At 40.7% G+C, this 21,376-nt stretch overlaps 2 protein-coding genes across 5 annotated transcripts; both read right to left on the minus strand.

The window, feature by feature from the left end:
- Nucleotides 1-65: 65 nt before the first annotated feature.
- sparta (spartin a) lies at nucleotides 66-7,339 on the minus strand. 3 transcript variants are annotated; one of them, XM_056398441.1, is made up of 8 exons: nucleotides 7,179-7,339; nucleotides 5,682-6,486; nucleotides 3,750-3,944; nucleotides 3,113-3,269; nucleotides 2,664-2,858; nucleotides 2,214-2,375; nucleotides 1,922-2,012; nucleotides 66-1,110 (listed from the first exon to the last, which is right to left on the minus strand). In XM_056398441.1, exons 2-8 carry the CDS (start codon nucleotides 6,483-6,485, stop codon nucleotides 852-854), a joined length of 1,863 nt encoding a protein of 620 aa, XP_056254416.1. In that variant the 5' UTR covers nucleotide 6,486; nucleotides 7,179-7,339; the 3' UTR covers nucleotides 66-851. The 3 variants fall into 3 exon arrangements, with proteins under 3 accessions (XP_056254416.1, XP_056254415.1, XP_056254417.1); XM_056398440.1 differs by having other exon boundaries at nucleotides 5,682-6,511; XM_056398442.1 differs by lacking the exon at nucleotides 66-1,110 and adding an exon at nucleotides 1,271-1,646 and having other exon boundaries at nucleotides 5,682-6,511; nucleotides 7,179-7,336.
- Nucleotides 7,340-7,448: 109 nt separating this feature from the next.
- On the minus strand, nucleotides 7,449-10,900 carry ccna1 (cyclin A1). Of its 2 annotated transcripts, XM_056398443.1 has the most exons (9): nucleotides 10,643-10,861; nucleotides 9,707-9,865; nucleotides 9,365-9,584; nucleotides 9,146-9,261; nucleotides 8,803-9,029; nucleotides 8,423-8,627; nucleotides 8,183-8,296; nucleotides 7,954-8,087; nucleotides 7,457-7,855 (listed from the first exon to the last, which is right to left on the minus strand). In XM_056398443.1, the coding sequence occupies exons 1-9, from the start codon at nucleotides 10,643-10,645 to the stop codon at nucleotides 7,804-7,806; spliced, it is 1,230 nt and encodes a 409-aa protein (XP_056254418.1). In that variant the 5' UTR covers nucleotides 10,646-10,861; the 3' UTR covers nucleotides 7,457-7,803. The 2 variants fall into 2 exon arrangements, with proteins under 2 accessions (XP_056254419.1, XP_056254418.1); XM_056398444.1 differs by lacking the exon at nucleotides 7,954-8,087 and having other exon boundaries at nucleotides 7,449-7,855; nucleotides 10,643-10,900.
- Between the last annotated feature and the right edge of the window lie 10,476 nt (nucleotides 10,901-21,376).

Genomic DNA, 21,376 nt, shown 5'->3' on the forward strand with positions numbered 1-21,376 from the left:
GGCTAGTTCATGTGGCGTCGGAAATGATAGAGCACGTTGAGCGGGAGGTTTAAAAATGACAGCACATTAATGAATCGGTGCATTACTTTTCTTTATATTCAGTATATACAGTTCATTTCGCGCTTAATTGGGTCTGAAAATTAACTTCCTCCATACAGTATACCGAGCTCTTAATTCAACATCCTACATTAATGGTCTATAAAGGCCATTTATCTTGCAGAGGATCTAATTACAATACCAAAACAAGCAGAGTTCAGCAGACGTGTGTGTGTGCGTGTGTGCGTGTGTGTGTGTGTGTGTGTGTGTGTGTGTGTGTGTGTGTGTGTGTCTGGTGTGAGTATGCCCGCGCGCAAGCAAGAGAGAGAGAGACAGCAACATTTTCCATACATTTTTTTCTCTGTTACAACACCTTGGACATCTCATATACAAAAATAGGTTAAATATGAAATTTATATTAATTTATATTTCTATATACAAAGTTTGTGTGTATTTCTTAAAATTATTAAGGCAACTTTCATACAGATTTTAATATAGATGAGGTCATATCAGGCTATAGCTATAACTCTACTGGTAAAGCAACATGTTAACTGGTATACATAGTGAATATTTTGTCACATACAACACAGAGAAAATACATAGCCAACTATATATAAATATACAATCACAAGCCTATTATACTACCACAAAAACATCATTGGTTTTGTCTTGTTTAGTTTACAGCCATAATTAATACAAGACAGTGTCTATTCCAAAAACACTAATGGCCTATATTTACTTTTATAAAACTGCAAATGAGGTAGTGACCCACCCATCTGAAACCTTCCAGTAAAGCATTAAAGTCCTGTGGGAATCTATTTTTTCAACTCTTTCTCCTCTTCTGCTTTTCCTTCTCCCTCAGTCTCTGCTTGATGTTCTTGTCTCTGCGCCTCTTTCCCCTCAGTTTCTGCTGACTGTCCTCCCGAGCCTTTGACCATGGCCTTCGCTGTCGCCTTGCCTGTTGTCTTCAGGAAGGCTTTGATGCCCAGATTGTCAATGTTGTGTGCAGTCACACCAACATTTGCCACTGACCGGAGAGCTGTGTCTGTGGCTTGGCTTGCGTCATCACCGTACCTTCACCACAAATAATGGTGGCGTTAGGAAAAGAGTGGTTTGGTGTAAGAAAATAAATGAGGATGTGTACGGACTTGAAACGCTGGAGCGAGTATGTAATGTTTGTTCTGTTGTCATTCACGCCAACAAATCGTAGTTCAAGAAAAACATAGTCATATCATACTGTGTAGCAGTTTTATTAGTAACAAAAGGAGAAAAGGCTACAGATAGCATGAACAGCAAGAGCATTACCACCCAACACAAGCAGACATTTAACTGGAAAGACACTACACCAAGTCAAAAAAGAACCCAAAATACATACTTTGTCCAGATATAGACGAATCAACAAAAGTCAGTTTCTGTGTTAGTTGTTAGATTTTGTAGATTTTGATTACATTTTATTTCGGGTTATTTTCTGACTTGATCTGAGCTAGTGAAAAGAGTGTGCACGAAAAGGTTGAGCAAGGTCAGCAGTTAGTTCACAAGTCTTTGCCTTTACTCCCCCGTGCAGTCATATGTTGCTGGACATGTTTATTAGATTCCCTAAGCCCTTGAATCTGAAAAGAAATAGGTGTGAAAGCAGGTCAGTTACCCAACGTACCAAGAAGAAGCAACACAGTAGGCCACTGTAAGACTGGTTTCTGCTCCAGTGTTCTGCTGTTGCTCAGTGACCAAATAGATTCAGAAACAGGCTGAAGACAAGATCCATAATAATTAATTAAAGATTAATGATATTATTTCTATCAATAAAGAAGCGGAAGTTGGAAATGTCAATAGAAATTGGAAAACCTCATGTTCAAATATATATGTGATAAAATAACTTCATGCTTACTTGTACTTCACAGTTGTGACAGTCTCTGCTGCAACACTTTTGCCAACAAGCTTTGCTCCGGTCTCCAGACTGGACCAAATAGTAGAGAAACCTGGTTTGGATATAAACGAAAAAATATTGAGTTTTCTAAAAAAGACTTTGATTAGCCGCCTTTAATCAAACATTTAAAATGCCAAAGCATGATATTTTTGTGTTAGACAGAGCTAATGATATGAGAACAGTGTAAGACGTTGTACAATATTACTACTACTTCATGCTTAATCCTGAAATGTTCTTTTCTGCTGGTATATACCTTGTATACTGCTGGCTGCCACAAATTTGGCTCCATCAAAATTGGACGCCTGGCCCTCTTTGCTCTTCCTCATAGACTCTGGGACCAGCTTGGCGCCTTGTTTCTTCACATGGGGCGCCATTTTCTCTGCCACATGTCCTGCCACAGTGCTCACTCCATTAACTGTAGATATACACAGTTACACAAGGAGAGGCACACATAAGTACACAGCATATTAATGTGCAGCACAAGAAACTAATGGCATGCACTGAAAGAAAAAGAAAGAAAGAAAAAAGAAAATCAAGCATTTATGAGGGTTTTTTCCGTCATGCAAACAAGCAGTTTATATCTTTACCATTATTTTGGTCAAGTTCTCTGAAACAAAATTCTGGACCTTGTACTTATTGTATGGATGGTTATATTCTCTGTGGGATGATTTCTAGTCCTTTATATATTAGTTTAAGTCCTTACCCAAAAACTGGCTGACTCGCACAGCACCTCCGGTGGCCTGTTTAGCCACCTGCAGACTTTTGGTGACCCGGGGGCTGACCTCTGAAGGAGTTTCCTCAGGTGTGATGTGGTCCCGGATCTTGGCTGCTCCTTTTTGAATGGCTCTACCTGTGGCCTCTGCTCCTTTTGCAAACCCTTCACTCAACTTTGTAGCTCCTAAACATTTTGGTTGACAAATGTACATTGGAAATATCATCAATTGTTGTTTTGTCAAGATGTCAATTGCAGTCAAAGCAAGAGGTGGTTGAACACCCTTTGCCTTCAGGAAAGCTTGTTGCATTAGTAAACAACACCATCTAGTGGTCATTTTTGTAGACACGGGAACAACTACTGTGTATTTAGTCTGTGTACAACTTGAGTAGAGATATTTTGCTTAGATTTTTTTTTCCTCTGTCAGGACTTAAACACACCTGACAAGATTCCTTGTGCCATCTTCTCACTCCATCCAGGAAGTGGTAGTTTGTCCTTCTCCCCAGTTGGCACTGACAGTTTTTTTTGCTCTTCTGGGGGACCAAGGGGGACTTTCATACTCAGGTTGACGACCTCTGATCCTGCCCCCTCTGGACCCTGTCAGGGAATACATTAAGCCATATGCTAAATGGTTGTCATGAGAGGGCCCATCATATATTGATTTTAATATATGCGTACACCCAAACGGATAACATACAGTACATTCCTGTCCCAGGACATGTTTGTTTTTACCCACAACATGAAAACTGTTTTGTATCTCCAGAGGACCTGAGAAATAAAAGTGGCACACCCTGTATATCTAAAAACAGTAGTGCATGCGGTGTAACAGCCTGATCACATCAAAAATTGAGGTTTCAGTTTTACAGGACATTGTTTATTTTTGTTACCGGGTGACATCGCAAATGGATGGGTATTTATAACGGTCAAGATCTTTAAAAAAAGAAGGACCACATTTTTACACTATGACACATTCTTTAAACACAGAAAACACCCTTAACATACCAGTTCTAAAGTATTTGCTCCACCCACAAGAATACGCATCCTTAGATCTGCTCAATCCTGACAGTAAAGACTGACCTGGACCCTGAGTTCAGCCAGCTGTGACAGGAGGTCCTGAAACATCTCTCGGTCGGCAGCAGGCAGTTCAGATGACAACACTATGCCCACATAGGACCCCGGAGTCTCCGCCAAAGAGTCAGGGAACATGAAGATCCCGGAGTTAGCCAACAGCACTGGAGTGTCTGCTGACAGTGGGTACAGCCAGTCACACACCTTGAAAACACAAAAACAAGAGTAAGAGGTTGGGAAAGATGAAGGCCTCTAGGTCAGGAGTCATCACCCATGTACCATCATAACCAAAGAGGTTGTATTCATTCCACTGATCATCGGTTGTAGCTGATTTTAATGAAAACTAGTGAGATTCACCTCACATCCACTATTCTCAGATTTCAGAATTTAGACAGGAAAGCAGGATATGATGGCTTCTGTTGAGTCCTCATTTGTTATTTATCCTTATTATTCTCCATGGGGAAATTCATAAGCTGAGAATTGAAAATCATACCTTGTCCAGCAGTATTTTCCCACTTACATATTTGAATGGGCAGTTTAGGGTTAAGTTAACATGTTGTTTTTCTAGTAAGATTATCATCTCCCAGCAGGCAAAGTGTCACCTAGACTCAAAGATGCATTACAGGGTTTAAGCCCCATCAGGACTTATGTCAGTCATCCATACAAAGATAATATCAATACAGACTTGCTGCTGCATCGTGCCACTGGTATGCTGCCCGACAGTGTGACCCCTGTGAGGGCGCAGTGCACTGACCGGCAGCACAACAGAAGCGCAGAGTCATCTGTTAATGGGACCATTGTCTTGCTGGGAAACAAAGCAGGGCCAGAATACAGGAGAGCGGCCCATCGGCCTGGTGTGATAGGAAACAGAGTCATGGGGTAGACTGCAGTATACAACATGACATAATACGCTCTTTGTGGAGGTGCCAGAATACATTATTGTTGTTTACGAGTTTTATATTGACTCAATACAAAAATCATCACAGAGAAGTAGCAGGTTGGCAGACGGCTTCATATGATTAAGATCAGAGCTGATAAAGTCATACTTTGTGATGGGGGCTTTTGCCATAATAGTTGTAGACACTTAAAAACTTCAATATCTATTTTCTGCTAACAGGCTACAACCTACAGAGATTATGTTACAACATAATGGAAAATAATGCTGCTCAAACATAAATACATCAGATGTGCAATGGGACAGCTCATTTAATCTGCAAATATGTTACATTATACATCACTCAAATATATTCTAAACACTGAAATAAATTATAAAAAAAATATATAATGTTTTAACATCTGGACGACCAATTTTATCTTCAACAGATCAAGTGTAAAGCATTTAATACACTATAACTGGGGCCCAAATGAATCTGTAACTTTGATTAAAAATTGATAACTGATCAAGCAAAAATGCCAAAAATTCACTGATTATTTTTCCTCAAATGTGATGTATTCATATGACTGTAATATCTATCTTTGTGTTTCAGACCATTGGTTGACAGAGAACATCAGCTTCGGCTCTAGGAAACTGTATGAGGTGTGTTTCACTGTTTTCTTAGGTTTATAAACCAAACTGATAAATTCAGAAACTAATCATCAGATTAATCCTTGATGTACATAATTAGTAGTTGCAGCACTAATCGTAATGTGCTTATTCAGTCAACAAATTCAGTATAAATAAGTGCAAATCATGAAAAAACCTCTTAGGTTATGAAGTAGAAAAAAAAATCATCATTTATAAGCAGAAAATTTCTTTGTGACTACAACTCATATACAGACCAACATAATGACTCATAGTTATAAAACTGGACTAATAGTGATCAAGTGGTTCAAGTGGTGTTCACATCTACACACCTCCAGGATACATGCCCAGGGAAAAGGCTTTGCTCAAGTAGCAGATACGAATGATAGTAAATCTTTATTATAGCATACTGTACTTACATGTAGAAATGCTGAGGGTCTTCCTGCAGTTGAAACCTTGCTCTCACTATCAAATGCGATGATGCGAAGGTACCCTGGATTAGACAGGGAGCTGACCTGTCCATCTGGTGCCACGAAAAACATCTGCACCCCAGAGGGAATGTAAAGCAGCTCGTTTCCATCTCGTCTTGCTGCTGCTCCAGTCTGCTTTCCTGACTCAAGGCCACCTCCAGCAGTACCATAAGCCAGGCTACGGTGCCCGTCTGTCGGCACTGGTGTGTAAGCTGGAGGCTGGTCCCCTGGGTGAGCCATGGCTATAGTTTCTGGGGCCACTGCAGGGTGCATACGTCTGGGTGGTAGAGCAGGGGAAGCAGGTCTGACAGGGGCTGTATTTGGGGTTGGGGTAGTGTTCTGGTTGGTAGGGGGTATGGTGGGGTATAGATGGTGGAGAGAGCTGTGGGGAGGGTGACTGTTAGGTGCCAGGTCTGGATAAAGATTAGGAGGAAGATCCATCAACAGTCGGTCCCTCTGGCCTCCTGTTGTCAGCTGAGAGGTCTCCAGGTCAGAGAGGTGGGTGTTTACAGTACTCAGAGTGTCCCTCATTCTCTGTTGAAGCTGCCTGGCCGTGTCCCAGGCCACTCCCTGGTGCCTCTCCCCCCCAGTGGGAACTTCCACTCCTTGGGTAAGGTGCTGTCGGCCCTTTCTGTAATACTCCAGGGCCTCCTCTCTTTTCCCGGCCTCTTCAGCTGTTAGCCCACGACTCAGGGAGTGAAACGCCAACTCATACTGGTCCTTGATGAGCAGCAGCTCAGCAGGCTCTGCCATACTGAGAAAAAGATGGGATACAGTGACTAGAAAGAGAAGAATGGAGATAGTTATCTCCAAAGATTTTTATAGTAATAACCAATCACATGAAGATAACTAACATTAGTCATTTATTTGTTGTTTTTATTTTCTAAAACACACAAATGTTAATTATTGAGTTATTGGGGGACTGTAGTTTCTGTTTTGAAAATTAACAGTTTGGATGGGAAACAGTTGGGATTATAAGATTAAAAACATAAAAGTATTAGTACAGGATGATGGTGACTAGTACCTGTCACCAAGAAACCCACCGAAATCAGGTGTGAACAGGACAAGTTGTTGCTTTAGGCTGCATGTTAGAGAAAAACTTGAATGGATTTTCAACACTGACCGCATCACGGGCAGGGAGATGAGTTAATGTGAGAAAAATCTATGTAATGTAAATGTTGCTGGCGGCTAGCAATGGCTGTAAATGCCCGGAGCTAGCTGACACACACATCAGGTTTTACCTGATCAACAAGACCGTGAACTTGCATGAGAGATTTCACTTGACATGGGATTTCCATTTGAAAAAAAATGCCAGCGTTTACACATGTAGTCTTCATGTTAGTATTAAATGTATCAAACAACAACAACAACAACAACTGTTACCTATTCATACGTCACACCTGACCACTGGGCAGAGATGATAGTTATAACTTAGGTCAGACTTACCTTTCAGCCAAACTTTAATATACCGGGAAAGAAAAAAAAACAAACAATAAATAAATGTGTTCAGATTCCTTAATTTCAGTTTTCGTCAGTTCTTCTGTAACTTCACTTGAAAATGCTCCTACTCACATCATTATGCTTTCACTTCTCTCACTGATTTAACTTGACGCACCCCCACAGCAAAACTCAAACGTCAAAAGCAACCAGAAGACAAAAACGGCTTCCGGACAAAACTTTCAAAATAAAACGGATAGCTGCACGTTAAAATAATAATAATTTTCATAAAAACTTTATTTTGAAAGACACGTAGCATTACACTGAGACATGACATATGGAAAATAAAGGTTACAATAATTCATGATTGAACATGAATTTTGTATCATTCAAAATATAAGCATGTGTTACAACTAATGACTTACGAGTTTTAAAAACCTTTTGCATGGATATCTGCAAGTATCAGAAGTAGTTTCTTTATATATATTTTTTTGTATTTGCATAAACTACAAAAAAATTAATTAATTAAAGCAAGAAAGTGTCCAGAGGGGTGTGGCATGTATGGGACTGACAAAGAATCAGTTGGGTTTGTTTTGTTCTGTCAGAAGCGTCAGAAGAAGGGTGGAGCAGTGATTCATAGGAAAGGCAGAACGGCAGGTGGAGTGATCCACGAAACACGACAATACCTGTAAAGGGAGAGAAAAAAAGACATCCATTCATAAAGGTAAAATTGTGCCCTGGGATGCAATAACAACCCAGACAAAACCTACAAGCCACACCTTACTTTGAATTCTTAAATTTTTCTCTGACGGCCTGTTGTGGGTGACTCTCTGCACTGATGTGTAGCTTGTGGAGGTCAGTCACGCAGGGCTCAATTTCAGCCATGGTATAGCCAGTAAACACACATAAGGATTCAGGCTAAGATATGAAAAGAAAGACTTAAAAAAAAGTCCTTAAGAGATTCTCATAAAAGGGACTTTTAGCACTCAAAACAATGATCTGAACAAACTTACCCAGTGAGATTTGTTTACAGTATAGGAGGCCAGGCAGTAGGCTCCAGCTGCCACTATAGATGGGCTGTACTGTAGGAATGGTTCAATTTCCAGCAGGCTTAACTCTGCTACATACTAGAGGCAGCAAAAAAAAAAAACGAACCAAAATATGATCAAGGGAAATGGAAAACTGTATCTTCAAAGGCAGTGAGCATAAACCCAAAAAGTGTGGCTGACATTAGAGTGATTGATTTCACTGACCAGGGCCAGGTTCTCTGTGGTGGCACAGACAGAGTGGATGGACATGAAAAGGCGAAGGAACTGGTTTGTAGTTGGTGCGGCCATCTTGAAGGCCAGCACTCTTAGGAAAACATGCTCCATTCGAACCAACTGCTTCTTGGTGTAGGTGCTGTCTGTGATGTACACAAAGTCATTCAGCTCGGGAGGGAAGATCTCCTCATATTTTCTACAGGGTGAAAGATCAGAAGACATCAGACTGTAAGTTACCATCAGTCATCGAGTTGACACTTTTCCATAAGGAAGAGTTTTACCAAGAGTACAAGTGTTTTTCACAAATCAGTGCCCGAACTGGACAGGAAAAGTATCAGTTAGAAACATAAGAAACTTAAACATGTACTTACGAAGCGATCAGTAATGCAGCTGTGCCAACCAGCTGCAGCTTGCCCCGTTTTACATACGCCGTGCAGGACAGAAAGCGGTCCAAATAGTTGACAGCAAGATGCAGAGTTTCAGAACGGAGCTTGTACTCCTGGACGACTTCCACCAGCCAGTCCACCAGGATGAGCCGCATGCCACTGGTGATCTCCGGATGTTTCTCCAAGTAGCCTGGAAGAGGCTTCAACTTCAACTGGCATTTAGAAAGAAAAGCAGTTCTCATGAGGTATTTGCAGTGTATTTAATGATAACCATACACAGTAACATGGTAGAAATGATTCAGTGCTCATAGTTCAGATAATTTCGCACTTCACTCTCCCTCAAGTGTCGGTAAATGTCCTCTGCATACTCAGACACACACAGCACCTCCTCTGACATCAGGGATTCATCTTTTTCAGACTGCATAGAAGCATCCAGGCATGAACCTGCGAGGGTGAACAGCAGCTGGGTGATAAAAATAAAAGGCATACCAAGAAGAAAGTCTCACTTGGAGGTCTTGATAGATGTTTTTGTATAGGGCAAACTCACTTGAACTAAGCTCCAGCAGGAGTCTCAGCCCTTCGTTTTGCAGGGCAGCGGTTTCAGTATCTCGGTAATAGTTGTCAGACACAACTTCTTGACCAGAAGCCGCAAGAACAACTTCACAAGCCTCTTCAACATAAACATCATAGCTGGAACTGGAGGTACAGCCGAGAAAGGTGTGCTGAGAGCTGTCTGAGATCGAGCTGTGTTTGGAAAATTGGCTTCCCTGTGGTGAAAAATGAGGAAGCATGACTGCAACATGAAGTCAAAATGTGACAGTTCTGTGAGGGGAAAGTGAATTAAAAATTACTAACATTTTATGCCCTCCTATGTGTCATTCTCCCTTACCTTGCTGAGGGATCGACCACGCTGCTCATTTTCTGACAAAACACCAAGCACTGTCCGCTGCCTGGCTTTCTGGACCTGTGATGCATCCATTTTGCTTGACGGTGGAACATTTTCTTTGCTAGTGTGACTGCCGTAATGGGCATTTGTGCTGAAGTTCATCTTTAAAAAAGGAAACAGTGAAATTCATTTATTTAATTCTTATTTGTTTTTAGGGTTTTTTTTTTGTTACCTTATATCCTATATGTGTGAAGTATTCTGTTCATTGTCTTTAATGTATATCTGTAAACTGAAAAAAGCAATAAAGATGAATCTAAGGCAATCAGAAATAAAGCTAACTGTAATTACACAAATGATTGGTTTTTATTGTGAAACAAACGAATTGTTTTAAGACTTTAGGCCTACAAAAATCATTTAAATTAAACAATCTGGGAAAGAAACATGACTCATAGCAATTCAAGCACATAATCCAGAAGACACTGCTTTACTTTAAAGGGTTACAAGAAAAAAGGTTGGAGACTGCTGCAGCAGCAGCAGCAGCAGGGATGCTAGTAATATTGTTTAGGTGGTAAGTTTATGGTTTCCCTGACTACAGTAAAGCAGTACTGAAATCTACAGGAATATGTTGTGTATGTGTTGTGTATGTATTCAAATTAAGTCCAGCTGTAAGCATTCAGATTCAGTGAAGTGGTCTGTGAAACTCTATACTTAGACTCTAATCTATAAATTCTCCCGGGCGCAGATTCGCTGAAGGTGTCAGAAGCATCATTACCATGGTTACAAGGATTTATCAAAGGCCGGGAATAAGAGACACAAACAGTTAGAAAACATGGCTGTACACTCAGTGTCTCACTTCAGTGTAGCACAGAGCAACAGCCCAGCGACCTGTCGGTTTCAAGTATAAAACAGTCTCTCGCCTGTTCTTCACTGCAAACTCACCATAACCAGGATCAGCGTAGTTACTTCACAGCTTAACGCTACAAGGTGGAAACACTCACTAACGACCCGAGCGGAGCAACGACCGCTTACTTTCTTGTTTGTAACCAAATTGGAGACAAACAGCGACCTCTGGCTGCGTTCAAGCGACTTACAGCGGCTTACTAGATATCCGAGGTTTGTCCAGCGGCGAGGTTTTCTACAGGTTGCCTTGTAAACTAATCAGCTGTTTCCTCCGAGCGGTTTCTACCAATCACGTGCCCGAACGCAAGAGATGACGGACGACGTGATACGTCAGAAATCCCTGATTGGATTTACCTTAGCTCCACTTTATAATAAATTGGATTAGACCTTATCTAATTATGGAACTCCTCCCCCAGCATGTCTTTTCTTCTGTTGCTGGTCTGATCTGTTTATGGTTGCCTGTTAAACTATTAAAAAATATACCCTAAAACTTTCCTCATTTTGTATGCTACTGGCCTGGTCAAGCATAACTTTACTTTTTATCTGGCACAATATATGTATATATTCTGTATAAAAAAAATATCCTCTTCAAACAGTGGATTAGTAATAATATTTCATTAGCAAGGCAGCCCTGAGAAGGTCAACTCTACAATTATGTTGAATTAATTCAGCTCTATAGGATCACTGATCTCACTTGTCTTTGATACTGTCCCCTCAGGTTTCACTTTTCAAATGTTTTAAAGAAAATAGCCTCACCCTCTGCAACAGAGACAGCTGGAAAACTATTTCAGGACATACTGAGATAAAAAAAAAAGAAAGACAACCCATCCACTTTTTCAAGGCAAGTAGCCCACACTTTTCTACCCTATCACACTGGTCCAGTTTTGTTTTGGAGATGTTTGCTGGGACAGAGTTTGGTTGTTGCCTCAGAAGTTTTTTTTCATATTTACAGAAACTTAAGAAAGACACTGATGCAAGCTGTGCTGTCTGTAGGGATCAGAGTAGATAACCAAAAGCTATAAAAAAATATATAAATATATATAATCAGGAAAATTTTTCTCCTTCACTTGTTTTCTTTTTCTTCTTTTTTTTAGTCCCCTCGCTGTTCTCTGGTCATACTTTTTTGTAATTAAAAATAAAAATAGTACCTGAGCTCCAATGAACTTTTAAATTAATAAGACTTCATTTTGAGTGTTTTTTTGCACGACTACCTCAAGCACAAGTGATATTCTCTGCATATTGGGAATACCTCGGCTATGGTTTGTAGTGCCCATGTGATTCCTATAGGATATATTCACTCTGCTGTGGTTGAACAGCAGAGAAAAACCCGAAGATTTTTTTAATTTTTTTTAGGTGTGGCGCTGGACAGAATGTCCCTTTAGAGACACTGATCTGAAGATAGCTTTTGTCTGCATGTCATGAAATGATGTATGGGCTGCTGGTAAATTGGGCAGGAAGTGCAGTATCACACTTAGAGTAGGTGCTGACAGGATGGGCTTCAGTTCGACAGAAAGTAGAAGTGCTGAGTAGACTATAAAGTCACGGGCAGGTCCAGCGTTGGCGACGACAGGGGTGATAGTACTGAGTCGACTGCCCATGGCTTGTTGCCTAAAAAACATGTGGAGACAGGTGATAGAACAATAAAGCACAAGCAAAACATCTACATTTTAGCTGAGTGTTAGATATTTATACAGTATCTGTGTCCTGTCTGTCTCACAGACCCACAGCCACTATTTCTCTTCCTGCTTCCATCACTGAAAGCTGCTCCAGGATCTGTATGAGATTTATACTTGATGTCATTATCAAAGCAGTGCTGACTCATGTTTATCATACTGGTAGTGGTCTGTTCTCAAAGATGAATTTTCTCTTAAGCCGGTAACTTGCGCTCGACTGCAGTTCCTTCTCCCCCTATTAAAAAATAAATAAATTGAGGGTGAGCAGGGATGAAAGCGATGTTTCTTCTGAATAAATGCCTTCCTGTCAGTTTTGTCCTCAGCTGGGGTTAAACTGGGAGCTGCATTATTTACTCTGCTTGTCAATACCGTTGCCTTTGTTGTTGTGGAGGCGATTTGGTTCAATCCCACGACAGAGGAGTGGCAATGATCCAAAAATAGGTTCGGACAACACAGGAACACAGTCCACAGCAAAGATCGCCCCAGCAGATAACACAGACACCTCCTCCTGTGGACCTGCTTACACACCAGTGTAATATTTGTAAGAATTATCACTACAGAGGTGCAGAGATGGCGCAGTGGTTTTGACCTCACTTGTAATATCAACATATGGGTCCTGTCAGACTGTGTGTGTGTGTCTGTGTGTGTTACTCACTGGGGGGAGAATATATGATGGAACAGAATGACTCTAATCTCCTCTTAATGGACAATATATAGCAGAGTACAGAGTCACAACTGGTCCATCATTAATTACAATTGAAAGTAGTTAGAAACGAGATTTACACAGCCCGATAAAAATAATTGCAAAATAGACAAGACATAAAGAACGATAGTAATATTGATAATAATAGCAAATAAAAAAGTCAGTATAGTATATAGTTGGTTTTTGTCTGAGTGAAGAATAACCTGCTAACAGCCTGCAAGCTCTCCATTGTCCATCAGATGGCAGGCTCTCTCTTCAGTGCTGACAGCCTGATGTTTTTCATCAGCAGTGAAGTCGAGCAGACTTTTTATGTCAAATAGTTATTTTTTTCAGAGATTGTCACATTATGCAAATATTAACACGCAGAGTCTAACCTTGAGGCTGCCGCCCCAGTAGGTAAAATAACAGGACAAAGTCTGTATGAACTGATCATGTGACTATGTGACCCTGTTATGTCTAATTTTACAAATTATCACAGAACCTTTTCTCAGCCGAACTCCTCAGGGAAGGAGATGGTGCAAAGTGGTGAAATATTCTGCTGATTAAAATACTGACTCTTACTCCAACTTAACTGTGGATCTCTCTTTGACTTCAAACCATGTAGATGTCATATTCCTATTCTCTGAATTTATCATTATTAGTATTATTAGTGTTATAATTTATCATTATTATTATTATTAAGTCACAGAGGAACTACAGGCGGTATAGCAGAGAGGCAGGTATAGGAACTTGGGAGGACCCAGGGGCATTAACTACAGTCTTGTCATGGTGCTGCCTCTGCTGAGCAGCTCCAGTGGAGCGACGGGGGATTACGGATTCCAATTTGCAACCTTTTGGTCACAAGGCTGCTTCTTGAACCTTCTGCCAACCATCACTCCTAATACTTTCCCCGACAGCTAAATTTGATGGAAGGCTCCTTCACTTGTTTTGGTGTATTTACCATTTTTCTGCTCCTCCTTTAACCAGAATAGAAACAAAAATCACATCTTTTTTTTTTTTCTTTGCCTAATCTGGTTGGATTGTGTGTTTTAGTCCAAACACTATACAATTAGGAAAGCAAATATAAAGCGCTGTCTACATTAAGAGGTCCATTTCCCCCCAGAGAGCTTATGATCATGCAGTAATCCATAAATTACTCCCTAGAGGAGGGTTGGCTGATGGGAATAAATCCTTAATTAGCCAGGTTCATAAGACTTAAACATAATACGAATATTTTCAGAGTGTTTGATGATTTGCATGTTAACTTTCACGTCACAGCACAGGGAATAGTGTAGTCATGCATTTGGACACTACGATTTTGTTTGCATTAAAATATCAACAGTGTAATAATAATAATAATGATAATGAGAGTATGACTGTATGGTAAAACTTTGGGATAGAGAATCAGATGCTGCGTAGTCGCTACCTCGTGAAATTAAAATAAAACAAAATTCTCTAGAATACAAAAGGCCATTTCAATAACGCATCTCTTAGGGCCAGTACTGAAACTGCAATTGTAAAATGTATTTGTAATAACACCCAGGACAATATTGCTCAGAACCATGACTCAGTAGCCTGTTTTATTTGAACTAAATTAAAACTTTACAAGATTACATGTGCTATTATCTGGATAGAGATCATAAAGTCAAAGGTGATGAAGTCATTTTTCTCATCCCTACTCAACCTTTTTCTTATGCCCGTTGCTCTTCTACAGGTGTGTAAAGCACATTCTCACAACCCCGTGCAGTTTTCCACCTTAATCATTTGTGTGAAATTTCACAGTTTGTGAAGCTGAAATAGATATCAATACCAGTTGCCCCAAGTGCCAAGGCTGGGAGAGGCAAACTCGAAAAAAAAGAGAAGTCTCAGTGTGTAATTTTCTCTGTGACAGATAAGATGCAATGGAACTTTGTTCTACCGCACAACTGATGAAACATCCTCACCTATCTGGTCCAGCAGAGATGGGGGATGAGGCGACCCGCTGTGGCTATTTTCTCCTCTCAGAATAAAATCGATATCTGTTCGCATTGTGCCAAGAGGAGAGACTGAGTCATGCACACACACACACACACACATTCGTACTTCCACACAAAAACATAAACATGGCACCTGCTCAGGGGACACAGAGTCTCTCTGTCTTCCTCTGTCTTTTTATCCCTCTTCCTCATTTCCGTTCAGTCCATAAGCAGATGCAGATTGCTTATGACAGATAGCATTGGGCTGGTGCCATTTCATTAGCGTGATGTATTGCTGGTGACAGGCTGAGGCCAGATGGGCTGCGGGTTTGAGCGTTACCTCTATGATACTGTGCCATCAAGGAGTATCCTCCCAACTGAAGATGGACATGTCTCATCTCTCGGCAGCACCTTCATCTACTAGTGTTACCCCTGTTGGAAGAGATCACAGCTGAGATTGCCTCACACCCTGAGCTCAAAAAACGTTTCATCAGAGTAAGTTTAAAAAAAAAAAAAAAAGGTGGAACAGCCTACTAACCTGGAGGATGAAAGGGATGAAAAGGCAACTTGATCTGCTGAGATTTAACCATTTTTCCCACCATCGCTTGCAGAAAGAGAAGTAGACTGACTGATCATGACTGGATCCATATGTTAGAGTGAAATCTGTGTGTTAAATGCAGCTAGTTAGTAGTTGCAGCTAGTGATATTTGGTTACTTTAGATGCCATTGTGAGGTCCTTTGTCTTTTCAGTCTAATTTTTAGCCATTTTTACCCCAAATCCTCCCCATCATTAGATGGGGTGAGTAATCGTGCAGCCGGGTTAGTAAATGATTTAGGAAAACACACCATCATGAGAGCTTTCACCCTGCATCAGAACACTGTTAGATGAATGGGTGATTGCAACTTTTATTGACAGCCCAGGAACATTCTGTTCCCATGAGGAGTCTCTTGTTCTTTTGATGTAGTCTGCTGTTATTCTCAACCACTTATGTCCTGTCTGTGTGTGTGTGTGTGTGTGTGTGTGTGTCCGACATAATAATGCAAACACGCCACAGAAAAGGGCTTAAAGGAGCTATTTGTAAGTTTTGCTACTGCTACATAGCCAGCGTTAGCATAAACAGCTGTTTACTTAAACGTCTTGCCGAGAGCCTCCACCATCGTTGCATTTACAAGACAAAAGGTTATAATACTACCTCTGAGCAGCACTGCTACTTCAGGGCAGACTGGACGCTATAGTGACTCGGTATCGGACAGTGACGAGACAGTCTAAACAGGACAGGGCTAACTGGTTAGCATGCTAACTTCAGTAGAAGAAAAGAAGTGATAGACATAGAAGCAGAATAAAAAGGTTGCTTTTCACTGCTGGAGACAGCTCTTAGTGAGTAAAGGACTGAGGTTTGATGCTGAACTCGCAATGTTTCTTCTAGACTGGTAAGTAAATAGCTGTTAATTCCAACCTTGGCTGTATGGCAATAGTAAAAACTTCCAAATAGTTCCTTTAAACTCAGTTACAGTTATAAAAGATGGGTCATCTTAGGTTGAATGCCAATTAGCAGCGTTTATTTGCTCTAAAAGATGGCTGGCAGTCAGCACTTCTATATCAAAGTTTTCAAAGCAACATGAGACAGCTAACAGAACTCCAAAGAGGCCAAATCATCTGTGCCAAACTGCAGAGGGGCATCAGTGTACTGCAAAAATTATTTAATATGTGGAGGAGAAGAGTCTCAAAACCCACAACGAAAAACAACAAACTGCATCAAATATGAGAAGAAGTGATCACAAGTTACAGGCGGTTCATCTATCAGTGAATTGACCTATATTTCTTTGTTTCTGGTCTGAAGGTCAAATGTTTCGCAGTCTTTGTAGTCGAATAATGCTTTATTTAATGATCCTCATGAGGATCAAAGGATCTTTTGTTGAGCAGTATGATGTTGAAATGTAGTGCCAATCTCTTCCATTAAAAGGCCCATCAACTATAATGAGCCAGGGGCCTGAAAAGCAAATGAGCTCTGAAAGAGGCGGAGGAGTGTTATGTCAAGACTGAGAGCTCTTACTGTGTCTTTCTTATGATGGCACAATAAGTACGCTTATCATTTTTTAATTATATTATAATTTCTAATTAATCATTTTTATTTGAATTATTAAGTGGGGAGGATTTACCACAACACACACACACACATTTTCATAGACATTACATAGATTTACATTCACTTGCCCAACCCTAACTTTAACCACTAACCCAATAATCTGGTTTTTCTCAATTGGAACGTTATAGAAAGTCATTCCTGTCTAAGGCAATCAGACTCTATAATGCATCTCTATGATGCACCTAAACACTCCTGTACTCACACCCTTGCACATTAGTCCATATACATATACTTATTTATTTTCATTTATCTACTTGTCATTTTTATTGTATACTAGCTGCTATGATATTTTAATTTCCCTCCAGGGATTAATAAATTCATCCACCTATCTATCTATGGACAAGCCGTCCCCAATGAACTGGTCCTTAGTCTGAAATTTGTCCCCAAAAGTAAACTATAACACACACACAGGGACTGTTTAACCAATCTGTAACCAGAGGGCAACATTTTATGGAGTATCAGAGTATGTCACAACAATGCTACGAACCTTTGATGAAAGTTTAATTGTTTACATTTTGGGATCTGCTGGGATTTTCTTTCCCTGTAATTAACTATTCAGAGTGATTCAGAGACGAAGACAGGGAGCGAGAGTAAAGTCAACCACTATTTCACATTCACTGACTGACTGAAATCTAAAAAGACGTAAACTGATTCATTAATTACACTAAAAGACAAAGTGTTGCGTTGTAGCTTTTGTTCTTGTCTCCTCTATACCTGCTATTGGCGAAGTTGTGCATCACACATCCTCCTGTCTCTCTCTGCCTGAGCCATGGAGCTTATGAATTATGAATGTCTGAAGAGTAAGGGCTTTTTTTTATTTGCAATTTAAGGGCCCCAAATCTTTTGGTGCACTAAATTATTCATATATTCAAATGAATCTGACTTTGAGGACATTTTCCCTTTCTTCTCCTCTTTCATGAATTTAGAGTGTACCCTTCAGTGGAATAGGGCAAAATTGCCGAGACTGTTAGTGGTAAAGGTTTTAGCAGAACAATATTTTCTGTTGTTTCTTGCTCAGACATGATGTTTTTGTACATTGGGTCCTGTCTGTTTCTGTTTCTCTACTCAGGGGGAGAGTATCTTTGAGACGGTGCCGATATTGCATCGCCGTCTCTCTCATTGTTATTCTGGACGAGCGCTCGCCTGTCAGGCTGCTGTCCTGTGTCAATGTGATACATATGCCTCAGTATGTTGTCTCTGCTCCATGCCCTCAGATCTGTGGAGATCATTTAGATTGGCATGACACTGCAACGAGACGAAAAGCTGGAGCTTAGTGCATATTTATTGGCTGATGTCTGATGTTGAACATTTTTGAATATGTAGCTGAGGATCACAAATAGTTCTGCACAATACCTATATCACATTCTAAATGTCTTCAAGATTACAGATGCAAAAACGCTTTATCTCACAATACGGAGAAGACAAGTGAAACAGCTTAGCTGTGCTCATCAAAGTCTTAAATTTAGCTTTTGCTAGCTTCTCTCTCAGCGGGGTGCTTTGCAAATTGGTTCAGATTACCAGAGAGATGTAAAGCATATCTGGTACTCCATCTAAAATACACTGAACTTCTAACCTATTTGCAGCTAATATCGCAACGCTTTCCTGTCTGTTATCTCAGAGTTTAAAGATGTTCCCACGAGCTTAGTGGAATGAGCTTGTCAAAATCCCCAAACACACACTGCCCAAAATAGTCCCCAAATGCAGATGCACACCCCTCGTCGCTGCATGTCTCTGCCTCATTAACATGCAGTGCAGAGACTGGTGTCCTCACAAGGGCAGCGCCAGGATGGCACGGAGTCAGAACTGGCTGGGATATCAGGGAATGACACGGAATCGGCGGCCACTTCTTCGCCTTCCGGGATTAGTGACAAAAGCCAGCCGAGGCCAAAGCTCTTATCTCCATCCCTCAGTCCTCTCTCGCGTACATACACGAACACATGCAACACACACAAAAAAAAAAAGACACACAAGAACACTTGAGTTTGCACAGACACAAGCTCATGTACTCACAAAGACTTAATTAGCTTTGCCAAACACATTCCCTCTTTAGGAAAATGAGGAATCGAGTGTGTGTACAGATTCCCTGTCATTGGTTTAGAAAAGGTCTTGTGGGGTGTGATTAGTAGAATGGAGGTCATGGAAAATAATTATTCAAATAATTAAATGATGTGCAATGTTCCTTTCCTCTGTCCTCTCCCCCTCAGCACCGTCAACACCAGTGAAACTGCCTACAGCGTCTCATTAAAATATTTATTAACATTTTTTTTTGGGTGGTTCATATAAAGAAAATATTCACAAACAGATATATGCTCATCAGATGACTCCAAGACCTCTTCAAATACCTGTCAAATCCCTGTCTGAAGTGCACATGAAAACCAGCCATGTGATGTTAGCGAACGCCGGATTTGGATGTGAAATAAAGTAATCCTCGTCTTATCTCTCCTCTCTCTCTCTCTGTTCTACACTGCTGCTATTCCCCTCTGGTGCCTGTGTCATCGGGCAGATGGCAAAAGACAGGGGGCATCTGCAGAGGCGGAGAAGGTGCCTTTTCCCCTTCGCAGAGCAGGGACAGGTGTCATCTGCCGCACAATTAACACTTCCATGAATACCATTAAGGTGCTAACAAGCTCATGCATAAGATTCAGAGTCACGCACAACATTTATTTTAGATCAGAGGAAACTGATCCTTATTTGGAGAGCTTCATTCCAAAATTAGTTGTCTACTCTCAAAATCATTTTTACCATCAAAGTAAAACACTTTAAAGCGTCAGTTCACCCGAATGGCCAAAGATATTTTCTCAACTGAAACAACACACTATCAAAAAAAAAAAAAAAAAAAAAATCATTATGAAAACTGTTGACAGCTTGTGGATTATTTAAAGTAAGGGAACAGACTGAAGTATGTCTATTCATGTGTTTCTGTATTTGACTGGATGTGTCCTCCTTCTGCTTTTGACACAGAGGAAACTGTTGCTCATGGACACTGCAATACGTCTCCATGTCCCGTCTAATGTTTTCCTATTAAAGCTGCCGAGTGAGGTGAACCCAAGACGCTTGCTTACAGTGACATGATTACTTTTACTGGAAAGACATAGCGACACAAGGGATGTTGTTCTGTTGTTACTTTGGTCCAGACAGAACAATCACAGGATGGACTGTCATGAAATTTTACACACACACACTCATGAACTCCAGAGGATGAATTCAGTGACTTTGGGTGATCCTCTGACTTCAGACTGCCATCAGCAGGTCAAATGTTTCGCTTCTTCAGTGAAATATCTCAACGTCTACTCGATGGATTGGTATTAATTGTAATAAATGTGGTGATCCCAGACCTGCATCAGGTCAAATTTTAAATTTACTTTGGTTAATGACCAAATACCTGAAAAACTCCACATTCTCACAACTTCAGCACATTTCTTCCCGACTGGTAAGTAATTAGTAGTTTAATAATTTGGATGAACTGACCCTTTAATAAAGACCCCTTTTTTATTGACCAAACACTATGAGGATAGGATCCTCTTTAGTTTGTTGATTGGCGATTTTCAGAGCTTTAATTCCCCCCCAAAAAAATATGGAAAGCGTTTTCGAAAAAAATGATCTTGTTTCATATGTAATTTGTTTCAGCATGTGTTCATTTTCAAATCTTACTGGGCATTTTTTTACACAGATAACAGATGTGCTCAACTGCTGTTAACAACAGAAATAGTGTTGAGACAGGTGGGGGGGGATCAGTGGGAGAGAGAGGGAGATAAAAGAAAAGATAAGAGCTTTAAGATGAAGAGAGGCGTAGAGAACGGTGCAGGGAGATTGAGAGGTGTTAAAGGCTGTTTCTTCCCCTTTTCTCATTCATCTGCCGGTTTGGGGTCTCATCCGAGCCGCTCAGTCTGCCAGCACTTCGTCAGCCAGGTTATTGCTCACCACTGGATACTGTCTACTGACGCAGTTTGCTGAGAGCAGAGATCGAGGCTGCATCCCTCACACAAAACACACAGAAACGAAGGCTTCGATTGTGTTTGCGGGTTTGGGTGTGCCTGTAAAGAAAACGCTGATTTATTTGTCAATTTATCAAACAGTTTATCTGACTGTCTGTCTGTCTGTCTGTCGACCTGTGAGGAATATTTGCTCAATGCTCAATGAGAACAAAAAGACAGAGAGGCTGTGACAGTTGATGTGATCACTGTTGAAAGGTGACGAGCAGCAGAGAGAAAAGTGAGGGGTGGGGGGGTGGAGACAGAGGGAGTCACAGAGAGAGAGGATGGGATTAGAGTGAGCACTACTCCCTCTCTTCTTTCCTTTTCACCACTTCTCCAGTA

The sequence above is a fragment of the Seriola aureovittata genome, chromosome 15 (assembly GCF_021018895.1).
Source record: "Seriola aureovittata isolate HTS-2021-v1 ecotype China chromosome 15, ASM2101889v1, whole genome shotgun sequence".
In the NCBI taxonomy this organism is placed as follows: Eukaryota; Metazoa; Chordata; class Actinopteri; order Carangiformes; family Carangidae; genus Seriola; species Seriola aureovittata.

Excerpts from the sequence above, each read along its gene's own strand:
- ccna1 (XM_056398443.1), bottom strand. Across the intron at positions 9,030-9,145 it reads GACACTTGAGGGAGAGTGAA|TTGAAGTTGAAGCCTCTTCC; the intron begins GTGCGAAATTAT and ends TCTAAATGCCAG. Across the intron at positions 8,088-8,182 it reads CTGTAAACAAATCTCACTGG|CCTGAATCCTTATGTGTGTT; the intron begins GTAAGTTTGTTC and ends TTCATATCTTAG.
- sparta (XM_056398441.1), bottom strand. The coding sequence starts at position 6,485 with ATGGCAGAGCCTGCTGAGCTGCTGCTCATCAAGGACCAGTATGAGTTG. Across the intron at positions 3,945-5,681 it reads GACCCTCAGCATTTCTACAT|GTGTGTGACTGGCTGTACCC; the intron begins GTAAGTACAGTA and ends TGTGTTTTCAAG. Across the intron at positions 2,376-2,663 it reads GCGAGTCAGCCAGTTTTTGG|TTAATGGAGTGAGCACTGTG; the intron begins GTAAGGACTTAA and ends GTATATCTACAG.